The 12,477-nt window shown below is 47.4% G+C and overlaps 1 protein-coding gene across 1 annotated transcript in view; it reads right to left on the reverse strand.

Moving 5' to 3' along the window:
• kcnq1.1 (potassium voltage-gated channel, KQT-like subfamily, member 1.1) overlaps positions 1-12,477 on the reverse strand; it is a 29,208-nt gene that overhangs the window by 12,866 nt on the left and 3,865 nt on the right. The window contains exons 2-12 of the mRNA XM_076997942.1: positions 11,281-11,371; positions 5,711-5,837; positions 5,527-5,605; positions 5,347-5,443; positions 5,065-5,205; positions 4,856-4,966; positions 4,676-4,771; positions 4,462-4,575; positions 4,208-4,349; positions 3,693-3,746; positions 3,214-3,343 (exon numbers count right to left, since the gene is read on the reverse strand). Of these exons, the coding sequence (XP_076854057.1) occupies positions 3,214-3,343; positions 3,693-3,746; positions 4,208-4,349; positions 4,462-4,575; positions 4,676-4,771; positions 4,856-4,966; positions 5,065-5,205; positions 5,347-5,443; positions 5,527-5,605; positions 5,711-5,837; positions 11,281-11,371 (1,182 nt within the window). The remainder of the gene's footprint in view (positions 1-3,213; positions 3,344-3,692; positions 3,747-4,207; positions 4,350-4,461; positions 4,576-4,675; positions 4,772-4,855; positions 4,967-5,064; positions 5,206-5,346; positions 5,444-5,526; positions 5,606-5,710; positions 5,838-11,280; positions 11,372-12,477) is intronic.

A 12,477-nucleotide genomic window follows, 5' to 3' on the forward strand; every position in this document is an offset into this window, starting at 1 on the left:
GCTCACTCACTAACACACTCACTCACTCATACACTCACTCACTCACTCACTCACTCATACTCTCACTCACTCACTCGCTCACTCACTCATACTCACTCACTCACTCACATATACACTCTCATTCACTCACTCACTCACTCACTCATACACTCATACTCATATATACACTCTCACTCGCTCACGCACTCACACTCACTCACTCACTCACTCACATATACACTCTCATTCACTCACTCACTCACATATACACTCTCATTCACTCACTCAATCCCATATACACTCTCACTCACTCACTCACTCACATATACACTCTCACTCACTCACATATACACTCTCACTCACTCACTCACATATACACTCTCACTCGCTCACTCACTAACTCACACTCACTCACTCATACGCTCACTCACTCACACACTCTCACTCACTCATACTCTCACTCACTCACTCGCTCACTCACTCATACTCACTCACTCACTCACTCATACTCACTCACTCATACTCACTCACTCACTCACTCATACTCACTCACTCACTCACTCACTCACTCACTCACTCACTCACTCACTCACTCACTCACTCACTCACTCACTCACTCAATACTCTCATATAAACTCTCATATACACTCTCACCCACTCAGCCCTGCACCTGTTTGGGTTGTGGTTCCATAGCCTTACAGTCTTTTACCTTGGCTGTGCCGGCTGCCTAGGGCTCTCTTTATTTTAGGGCCAGTGCAGTGATGCGTTGCACTTCACAGTACACAGACCAGCTGAGAGTGAAAATATACTGCCACCTCCAAGTCTGAAGTGTCCTTAGCAATATAATGGAGTTTCACATGAATCCATGTACAATCTATTTTTGCATCAGCTCTTATTTCTGCAAACATTTTGAACAGTTGTGCACTGAGGAATTTGACACAGTAGGCAGTATGTGTAGCTGAAAGTGTGTCTTAATGCCTGTGATAGTGTGTGCGGGTACATGTGTGCACACACGGCCAGATCGCTGTTGCCGTGGTATTGTTCCCCCCCCCCCCCCCATCCCCACCCTCATTCGGACTGTTTCAGCTGCAGGGGGGGGGGGGGGGGTTACAAGCTGCCTTTGGGCCTCTCCCTCCTCTTAAGTTAACAGGCCAAGGTCAAAGGTCAGTGCAGGAGAAAGGTCCCGAGCAAATGCAGAGGAGAGAAGAGAGGAGAGGATAGAAAGAGAGGAGAAAAGGAGAGTGGAGAAAGAGAGGATAGCAGAGGAGAAAATGAGATGGGATAACTATTGCACCAGAGAGTAGTATGACGTCTGGTTGAGCTTTCTGAGTTTTTGAGTCACTTTCCTGCTCTGCTGCACATAAATAAACATGCAGTCACACCCACAATCAGAGAGAGAGAGAGGGGGGAAAAGAGAAAGAGAGAGAGAAAGAGAGAGAGAGAGAGAGAGAGAGAGAGAGAGAGGGAGGGGGAGAGAGAGACAGAGAAAGAGAGGGAGGGAGAGAGCGAGCCAGCTGTTACCATTGCATCTCAGTGTGAGATGAGCGAAAGCTCATTAAACTTCAAAGATCAAACAGAGGAAGGCAGTGACAAGAGAGGCTTTGTGGAGGAGATGTAATAAGTTCACTGAAGAAGGAGATGTGGGACACAAAGCTCAACTTAGCAGGAAACAGCAGAGCCAGTGCGCTCGCTTAAACTCGCTAAATCAAAACAGAGACCCTGTGCTCGCAAAATCCACTCACTTAAATTTGCTAAATCATAATGGCAAGAAAACACCGCAGACGCTGGGTCAAATGAACGGATTGAGCTTTATGCTTTTGATATGTCATAGCTGATCATATCATACATATTTGATATATCATATCACGTATTGGTTTGTAGGCCGACATAAAGCCAGTCTAAATGGTTAATGTCTTGAAATTCTGGAAATACTTTGAATATCGTTCTCAGAGCATCGGCAGCCGCACACTGCCCGACTGTTTCTGATTCAGAAACAGATGCTGAGTACTGCAGACAAAAATACAAAAATGTGTGTTGACACTGGCATCTCTTACAAAACAGAGTCCTCATTATGAAGACGTGTGCGTGACCGTTAGCCCAAGCATGCAGGATTATGTAAGTGTTGTATCAGCTGTGTTCAAAATGCAGGTCATGAGATACTGTTGCATCACACAAGAACCTTGTTCTAAGCAAGCAGTAGAGATTTTGCTTTGCCATTTCACCTGGAGCACAGAGAACAATGCAGTAGCAACATCTCCACTGCCCTCTAGTGGTAGACTACAGACTGCTCCAGGAGACGCAAACAGGAGTGAAGAGGAGGCCACGTTCTTACAGTCCGTTTTCAACGACTCCACCGATGATTCGGTCGGTAAAAGTGGTCGACCCCGACGCTGGACAGGCTGCTACGGTATATCCGAAGGAGGCCAAAGGTTCGTCCGGCCCATGTTCGGAGCGGACCGTGAACGGAGCGTGTGCGCTCCGACCCGTTCCACATGCTGCACGCCTAACGGAGCGCAGAGGTGCGGCTAATACCCGGCAAGCCACGCCCACGGGCCCTCGCCATGGGAACCACAGGGTCTCCGGATATTTGCCTCATTTCCAGCGGTTTGGGCCACCGGCTGCTGGAGAAGAGGACTGGCGGTGTTCTGGGGGGGGGCTCGTCGGGAGTGGGGAGAAAGTGAAGGAGCTGTAATTGTTCTGGTAATTGATGGTGGGGATTAGCACACTGCTGCCAGCACTTACTCAGCATTTAGATTTAACTGCAGATAATCGGTTACTAACTGCCGGTGCTAAAACCAGGCTATTGTGCTCAACCTTTAAGGCTAATGTGGCAACGGTGGCCTTGAAATACAGCATAACTCCCACATACTGAACCCAGTTCCACTCGGAGTGCTAATGATCAAACAGCTCCTGGTCTGTACCCCCTTGTTCAGTGCTGGGGTTTCTTTTTTGTTTGCCATGCAGACAAGTTCTCTTCTGTGTGTGTGTGTGTGTGTGTGTGTGTATGTGTGTGTGTGTGTGCGTGCGTGTGTGTGTGTGTGTGTGTGTGTGTGTGTGTGTGTGTGTGTGTGTGTGTGTGTGTGTGTGTGTGTGTATGTGTGTGTGTGTGTGTGTGTGTGTTTGTGTGTGCGCGTGTGTGTGTGTGTGTGTGTGTGTGTGTGTGTGTGTGTGTGTGTGTGTGTGTGTGTGTGTGTGCGTGCGTGCGTGCGTGTGTGTGTGTGTACTCATACTCACTGAGACACGTGAGTGACTGGTAGGAGATGGCTATCCCGCTCCGCCTCCATTTCTAGGTCATCTGCAAAGCTGCTGTTCCTCTGCAGTGGTGGAGGGGACTGCACCTCTAACACACCCATGCCTTTCTTCACTGCACACACACACACACACACACACACACACACACACACACACACACACACACACACACACACATCCACCCTCACTTGTGTTTCTGAAGGTGCGTTACAAGAGTCAGCCATGCAGCTCTCTGCAAATTAGCCGGGTACAAAGAGGTACAGTGTACACACCAGATCGTCCATTAAGGAACCTCTCGTGGACAATTTCTGTTTCCAAACCGCCCATCTACACGACCGCGGAGGGCTAAAATCATCGGCTTGAGCAAGCAATCGTTTTTTTTTTTTTTTGGCTAACGATAACGATAATGTTAATGGTGTTCACACGCCGTCACAAAGGAAAAGGGAGGAGCTCTAACATACCTGCAGGAGGAGAGAAGGGGATGGAGGACAGAGACGTCCAGGAACGCTGGCATTCTAGGAGGGGAGGGAGGAGTTCTTATTATCTGCTTGACCTGACCTCTGCACTGCGCCAGCTCACACAGCTCAGGACAGATGCAAATTTCATGCGCTTTATCATGTCAAGCTGGACAGCTGAACAAGACACATTCAAATACATGTAAAAAAAAAAAAAAACCCAAAAAAATAAACAATGAGACCCCATGAGAAAGAGACCCAGACTCGCCCGAGTGGTGTTTAGTGAGGGGAGGGGGGTGTTAAGACAGAGACACGTGGTAGTAGACACATGGGCTCACCGTATCATTTCACTTCCACCATGAGAGGGGACGCCCGGGGGAGACGAACGGGACGGACCAGCGGCAAGAAGACAGCGGGATTGTTAAGCGAGTGCTTTAGCAGACGGGGCTGGTGAAGCTGATGATGAGGAAGGTGGCAGTGCGGGAAGAAGCTCCCCATTCTGGAAGAGCCAGTGATACTACCTGAGTGTGAAATACTGAACACCGTGTCCTGACTGGGGTCGCCGCTGTCGTCCAGCACCGGGTCAAAGGTGATGGTGGGGATGGTGGGAGAGGTCGTCTCGCTGTCCTTCTCGCTGCTCTTCCTCTTTCTCCTCATCTTCACCTGACAAAACACGGGAAGGCGTCAACATCCGGCCTCCTACTGTAAAACGTCCAGGATCCACCCAGCTGCACCCTCGTCGTAGCGCTCGTGTTGGGGGGCGTGTCTTATTTACGGTTTTCTTGGATTTTGGACTGGGCAGCGCCGATTGTGCCGCAGGTCTCTTTCGCACGAACATCTTATAGGTGGGAGAGTCCGGGTTCTCTATGGCAACACATCTCCAGGAGGTCTGAAATAGGGACAGGGGAAAGGCTGAGCCGGGCCTGAGAACAGCACACGCCTATTAAAGCAGATGGAGACAGAAGGGTCGTGACCCGAACAGCCCTGACCTGGATGAGGCAGGCCGCAGCGGGGATCTGCCTGTTGAAATGTTTCTGCCTCTGTTTCTGCTGGACCTTGAGGGCAAAGCCCGAGCCCAGGATGCCCTGCGGGACATACGATCTGGTGTGGACTTGGGGAAGGAACAAGACAGATGCAGCGTGTGCCCAAGCGAACCCCCCAGGACTTACAGCAGGCAGGGCGAAGAAGGACATGGCGAAGACGGAGAAGCAGGAGCCGATGGTCTTCCCTATCCAGGTCTGAGGAACCTTATCTCCATAACCAATGGTGGTCACGGTCACCTACACCATGAAATACAAACAACACGGGGATGGTTTTGGGCAAGGCAAACCACAGATCTGGAGTTGATGTTTCTATAGCGATAATGAAAGCTGCCTACCACTCCCCACCACAGAGCATCAGCATAGCTGGCAAACTCTGTGACTCCACTGCTGTCCACCGCATCCTTCTCCGCCAGGTACACAAAGTAGGAGCAGAAGATGAGGCCCAAGAATCCGATATAGAGCGTGGTGATCAGCTCCTGAAAGAAGACGCGCGTTATAGGGGGCGGAGCCGACGGACACCGGCGTGTTCCCTTCTCCGAGACCGACCGAGGAGCGCGAACGGTGAGGAACGGTGAGGAACAGCGAGGAACGGTGAGGAACTGTGGAGGTTTCCTTGCCTGGCGGTGGATGAAGACCACGGAGCCCAGCAGCCGCCACGTGCCTCCCTGTCGGTCCACGTGAAGCATCCTGAGGATCTGCAGGAAGCGGATTCCTCTGGGGCAGAACAGGGCAGCAACTATCAGAACATGTCAGAACATGTCGGGGAGCAGAATGCAGCAGAACAGAGTCCCATTTACCTGACAGCAGAGGTGGCGAAGACCTGGCCATTGGAGCCCACCGATAGGACGATGACGGAGGCCACCACCACGATCAGGTCTGCGGCAGAGGGATAAAGAGACTGGAAACGGGGCGGGGCGATGCACAGAAGACTCGCCCCCATTACGGCATTGCTGTTATCTCAGTGAATAAGAATGGCCTCACCGATTATTGAGATTGGTTTCCTAGCGAAGCGGAGTCTCCCCAGCCAGCCCACGTATTTACTGCGGCACCCGGCCGACCACAGCCGCACCACGTACTCCACCCCGAAGAACACCACAAGCACTATTTCCTGGCACGGAGACACACACACACACACACACACAGGTTTCCATCTTCACTGCGCACAAAGGCGGTTTTCATGTAGCCCACAGTGGGGATCGTTTATGGCATTTGTTTAAATTGCACAGAATAATGGTAAAGTGTGGCCATTCATTCCGGTAACCACGGTCACCTGCTGCAAACAGTAGTAAACAGTGAAGCGTTATTGTATGGAAAAAAAGGTGTTTTTTTACAGCTGCGTTAATTTGTGGCCATAGAAACACCGCAGAGGAATGACATAATCGAAACCATTACAAATGTATTTTCAAGATAAGGGTCCACGCTATTCACACTTCTTCACCTCACTTCACACTGCCCTCCCGTAAAGCAGTTTTAGAAAGACAAGGACTTTTTTCTTCATTTTTTTTTTCATTTTTTTTCAGCTAATTCCATTACATAACAAATCGACCCAGATTTAGACGTACTGTCGTCGTGAGAATAAAGGCCTCCAGAGCGGCCGGGTTCAGCCGCCATGCGGCCGGCGGTGCTGACAGGCGTCACGCGGGTCCGCGGGGGAGGCCGGCTCACGGTCACGGCCAACAACAGCGGTCGCCCTCATCTCGCCCTTTAACAAAGGGAGGCTCAGAGACGGCCAAGCCCGGCTCCAGTGAGGACGGCGAGGAAACACACAATGTATGAGTTATGAAGCCGGGAGTTCTCCATCCCACACACAGTCTGGACGGCAGAGACGGTTGGGGGTGGTGGAGACGGGCCAAACAGCCTGAGAAAGGGGACAAGACTCCTGGCACATACCCACGGGGCTCGTCCAAATCTGGCCTCGAAAGGGGAGTAACATAGGGTGGATGGGCCCTGGCCCCACTGCACCAGGCGGGGGGTGGGGGTAAAACAGGCAGCGTTGGGGTAAAACAGGCAGTGTTGGGGGGGTGAAGTGGATCTGACACACAGGCACACAATCTGGAAAGGGAGCACCGAGTCAGGGTGCCATACCGGCACAACAAGAGTCGCAAAGCTGCTGGAACCCAAATGGGCAATCTTCCATCTCTCATAGGAACATCATTCAAAATAAACTCTAATCTTTCAAAGGGATATTAACTATGAGTGGTAATATAGCATATAATAGTAATCAGCGAGTCGCCTCCTCATTCAATGAACAATTCCTGCAAAGTAACGAGTGGAATTTTTTCTTTGTTTTGATCCAACGGATCCAAAGACATTTGGCAAGGACTCAGATCTGTCTTGATGTCCACGCACGTCTTTCTGCTCGGCGTCCAGAAGAGACGAGCCCTGTCCAAAAAATGTGAAGGGGAGAGGTTGACTGATTAAAGCGTATGATCCCGTGAGCGTTATCATCCTCCTCTTCAGTGCTCCGTGCCTGCTATCTAATTAAATCTAGGCTAGTGACCACACTGACCAGCTGTCACTTACAAGGTCTGGGTGGATGGCCATTGGGTGCCCAGGGCCACGACAGCAGCTCCCGGGGACACAGAGGAAACGGGAACCCAGATGCGGGGGCCTCTCTCTCTCTCTCTCTCTCTCTCTCTCTCTCTCTCTCTCTCTCTCTCTCTCTCTCTCTCTCCTCGTTACCATGGCGATAGGACTTCCCCATCCGAAATGCAGCTGGAATGCGGTCACCACCACGAGCGGAGGAAGGGATCTCCGTGGCAACATGGGGAGGCCAGTGAGGGCCAGCTGACCTTCTGGCAGCGATCTTGTGAGGTCATAAAAAAAAAATAAAAAAAAACTTCCAGCCGACTGACTGTGGTGACCACAGCAGAAATGTGTTTCAATGATGTAGCAAGAAACTCACTCGTCATCTTACATATTTTGAGGCTTGAAGAGCATAATGTGTATTTTCAGCAAGGAAAAGATTGGTGCAGAGTATATTTTTATCAGTATTGGATTACGGTGATTTCATTTATACTCATTCATCTATGTTCTTATAAAAAAAAACTAGATGTAGTATATCATTCAGCCTTGTGTTTTATTACAGGTGCAATGGCTAGGACTCACCATTGCTCCTTGTATGAAATGGTACATTGGCCCTCACTTTATCTTAAAAGGAAGTATTGTATTGTGTTGTATGTATTGATTTTTATTGCAAAGGCACTAATGGGGAAAATGCCATTATATATTTCTCATCTACTTTCATTTAAATCTAATTCATATAATACAAGATCACTAGTTGCTCTTAGACACCCCACTAATAAGATCAGAGTTGGTAAAATGGCTTTTTATGTGTGCCTTATGTTTGGAATGAGTGTCAAGCTGTCTTAAATGTAGACTTCTCACTATTTCTTAATAGTATAACACATGTATTAGAGTTAACTATGGTTAATAAATGTTGTTTTCAAACAACTAGTTTTTAAGGGGAAGTGCATGGACTTCACTTTCTAAATTCAAGGGTTTAAGGGGAAATGCCAGTGTCTACATTATTGTCCTTTCATGGTCAGTGCGCAAACACACAAGGTCATTTGTTGCACTCTGATTAATTTTATGCCACAATGGATATGGAAACTTTGGAAAAGATTACAGGAAAAATACACACACAAAATGGAGTCAAAACTGGGGTTATGGTGACCACTGTAAATGATAAACTAGGGGTATAATACTTAACAATAGTATTAAAGAGGAATTGTAATATAAAAAGCCCATGTTATCCCTTTAAACTAAAAATAAAATAAACTAGAGATAAGATAGGTAGAGATTACTACCCAGAGCATAGCCCAGCACAGGGGAGGGGGGTGGGGGTGGTGTGAGTGTCTGGCTTAAGACCCTGATCAGTGAGGTGAGAGATGTCTTAGTAGCTAAGGTGATTTCTATCACCCTCTGTAATGTGGAATATTCAAAACCTTGGGGGGTGAGGGCGTCCTTTCAGAACTTAACGGCCGACATCCCAAAGCCATGTAAACAAACCCTGCGTGCAAACACATTGACGTTTTTGTTCATCTTTGGGAAGGCAAAGGGTCCTGGGGAATGTTTAGTTTCTCTTTAATGTTCAAATCACTGACAAGGTCAACTAACAAGACAGCAGCCCTCGGGCAATAAGCCAGAAAACAAACCAATTTTTTTTTACAGTTAAATGAACACTGCTAGAGGCAAAAACACAACAACCTATACTAACTGCTGTTCATGGATATTTTAAAGAGGAAATATGTCATTATTATCAGTGCTTTAGATGGTTTAGAGTTTTATAGCCACCTTTTAGGAAGGTCCTGTGAATAAAATGCTTTCACTGACAAAACTGACACCCGCGTAGGGTCTAAACTAAGGGTTTTATCAGAAGGCACCGTGGCTGTAGGTCCTGTGGTCGGTGTGGTGGTTAACACCTTGTGGCACCCTGAGCCGCTGAGCATGGAGTGTGTCTGTGGCTCCTCACACCTCGTTAGCGTAAGAGGGTGCTGTGACGTCACCCCGCCGAACTCACCCCGGGGAGGCAGCAATTCACGCAGAGCGAGATCGCAGGGAAGGGCTCAAGAGTGCCTGTGTGACTTCCTGATGAAGTCGACGCTCACGCTCCCCGGGGTGATGCTATGAAGGTGCCACGTTTAGGCCACCAACCAACCAGGACGTTAATGTAGGACAAATGTGTAGTAGCACTCCTGTTAGGAGAATAAAACCGTCCTGAGCTGGACTCACAGGTCTGAGAACAGTTCTCTCTGTTCTGCCAATTAACAGAAGTGTTGACAGGCCTATTTAATTATTGTGTGATCTTATAGTTCAGTTATGAATACGTTTATAAATACGTCAGTTGCATGGAAAGTATCCTGGACAGTTATATCTCCATACATTTCATTTCAGTGAGTTACTGATAAAAATTATATATTACATATAAAGGTTTAATAACATTTGGACACCTACTGAAGGACCTGAAGGACCTCTGTTACCTCTATAAACATACAGGTTGTAAAAATGTCAGATTAGTTTCCAAAGACACACACACACACACACACACACACACACACACACACACACACATATATATATATATATATATACAGAGAGAGAGAGAGAGAGAGAGAGAGAGAGAGAGAGAGACATACACACACACACATAAATAAATATTTCTACATGTCCATACATGTATGCCTGTATGTACAGTGCTGTGGTGAAATTACGCGCTTTGTTGTGCGCACATGTGATCGCTGCACAGATCATGGTGAGGTCCATGTGAACGGAGTCAGTGCCACAGGCTGCACAGTGCACACTTTCTGCCTTTGTTCCCCCCAACAGCTGTGAGGCGAACACAGAGGGCTCAGGCCTCATTAAAACCTGGAGTGCCGGGGGGGGTGGAGGGAGGGGCGTGGTGGTGGTGGTGGCAGTGCTTGGGGGGGAGGGGGGGACGGCGTCTCAATGCTGCAGATCGACTTCCTGTGAAAAACAGCCTCGTCCATAATGTGTGGCCTACACTTAGTAATGAGTGCCATTAAACTGGGTGTTTGCCATTTGACGACAGGGTTCTTCCCCCCTACGCAGAAGCAAGCACACCTGTTACAGGCTTGGATGAGCTCAGGGCCTCGTAAATGACGAGCGTTGGTCTGGCTAATCCACCAGGCTCTTTCCCTGTTCCTTCCCGACGCGTCCCATCTGACATGGGCCTGCAAGGCCAGGCGTCCTCTCATGAACACAGCGTATTGGTCTAATCCTATTAGCCAGCGGCTAGGCTGACCTCTGACCTCCGGCAGCCAGGCACCACAAGATAATCTCTAACCTTTGCTTTGCCCTTTTTTCAGCCAGCCTCATCCGATTGAGTCTCTCCTCTCTCACATTGTCTCAGGCCTGTAGACGGTAGAAGGGGTCGGCTTCATATAAAAACAACAGGCGTGGCAGCGTGAGAAGAGAGCCACTAACCTTGACATATGGCACTAAGGCACTAGGGCATACATGCACAGCCACTGTCTTGCGTGTAGTATTGATCAGCCCAACATCTGATATTGTCTCTCATGGAATAAGCACATTAATTACAGGCTGTGGTGGGAATATTGATCAGACTGGATGCTCTGATACATTAATCAAGCGAGTAAGAAATCAATTGTCTGACAAATGGACAGATAATATGAGGTAGGACCCTTGAACAAAATGATTTTAAAAAATAACACCTGGTCAAAGATGTATTAGGTTTCCTGAAACAGCAAAACATTTGTTTTGGGAAAACTAGACTGCCTTTCGAATAATTGTTTGCTGTGATTAATAGCATAAAAGATGATTATCTTTTACTGAAAAATCATTCACCTTTAAATACTGCTCTGCCTGGGCTACTCTTTAAAACGAAGCAGGTTTATAAAATGTATGACGCTGGCGCCACCTGCTGGACAGAAATGCTTCATCACGACAACGAGTACCACAAATAAAAGTATACAGACTAGATTACATTTTCTGATTAGAAGCTTTTGTTGAAAGTATGACTGTTAAAACACTCAATAAAATACAACAGAGATGTGATGTGTGCAACCTACCACCCAGAAAAGTGTTTCTTGGGCCAGTGCCTGGTACTGATCAATTGTAGACAGCACACTGAGTATCAGGCAAGATAGTACAATCAGAAACCTGTGGAAAGATACATTTGTTTTATTTAATCACCACAACAATAAAACGTCTTTTTTGTTTTAGTTCAGAAATAGTTTAAGGCTCCATAGAGCAAAAAGAAAAAATAATATGTACACAATCAATTCCACGGAAAGTGTTTAGTTCCAGCACAGAATCTCAGTATAACTGACTTGAGCTACTGATACTCACTATCACCACCTACTGGAGTAATGTAGTATAAACTTTTTCAGTAATTCATCCTCTAAATAACTTAAATCATAAGGGGGGGCTGTTCTGCGGGAACTGTAGTCCACCACAGTATGTGCGTGCACTCACTCTCTCTCTCACACACACACACACACACACACACACACACACACACACACACACACACGCCAGAGTACCTGGTAACCCACGCAAACTCAACCCCACTTCAGTTGTGAGGCAGCAATGTTGAACCACAGTGCCACCTACTGGGTAAATCGTCATTTACACATGCCTGCTGTAAACATATATTTAGATATTTAGTATTTCATATATATATATATATATATATATATATATATATATATATATATAAAGTGGGCATAGATAAAAAAAATTTAATCTAGATTAATTTAACTGAAATCTTGAAATTAATCTAGATTAAAATGGCTCATTCAGAAAATGCGTGCTACCCAAGTAATGACTAGAAGTCAGTCTTTGAGATAGGGTTTCTAACCATGCTTATCGGCCGGCAGCTAGTGGCAATCCACTGAGTGAAGTGATTGGTCAACTTGTCTGATAGAGCTGTGCTGACCTTGCCTCGGTTGCACTCAGAGTAGTTTGGTGGCGAGTCTTCCCCTGGGCAGCATCAGTGCTTGACCAGAGTCAGCAGCATTAGCAAATGGGTGCTTTGCGTTTAAATGGTACTTCAGACTGGTAGAACTCCTACAATAAACTAATAAGGTGCAAACAACTTCAATCTTGTCAATGTCTCCATTAGGAAGCTTCTTAAAAATGAATTTTCCATGAAGCAAACCTGGTGGCTTCGTGGCTGCATCCATGTTAGCAGATGTGCGATTTGTTGTGGTATTCTTTGTAATTCACAGGTTTGAAAACTCGTGCTCGCCCCCCTACTGTGCAAT

This window comes from Brachyhypopomus gauderio, chromosome 1, assembly GCF_052324685.1.
Source record: "Brachyhypopomus gauderio isolate BG-103 chromosome 1, BGAUD_0.2, whole genome shotgun sequence".
NCBI lineage: Eukaryota > Metazoa > Chordata > Actinopteri > Gymnotiformes > Hypopomidae > Brachyhypopomus > Brachyhypopomus gauderio.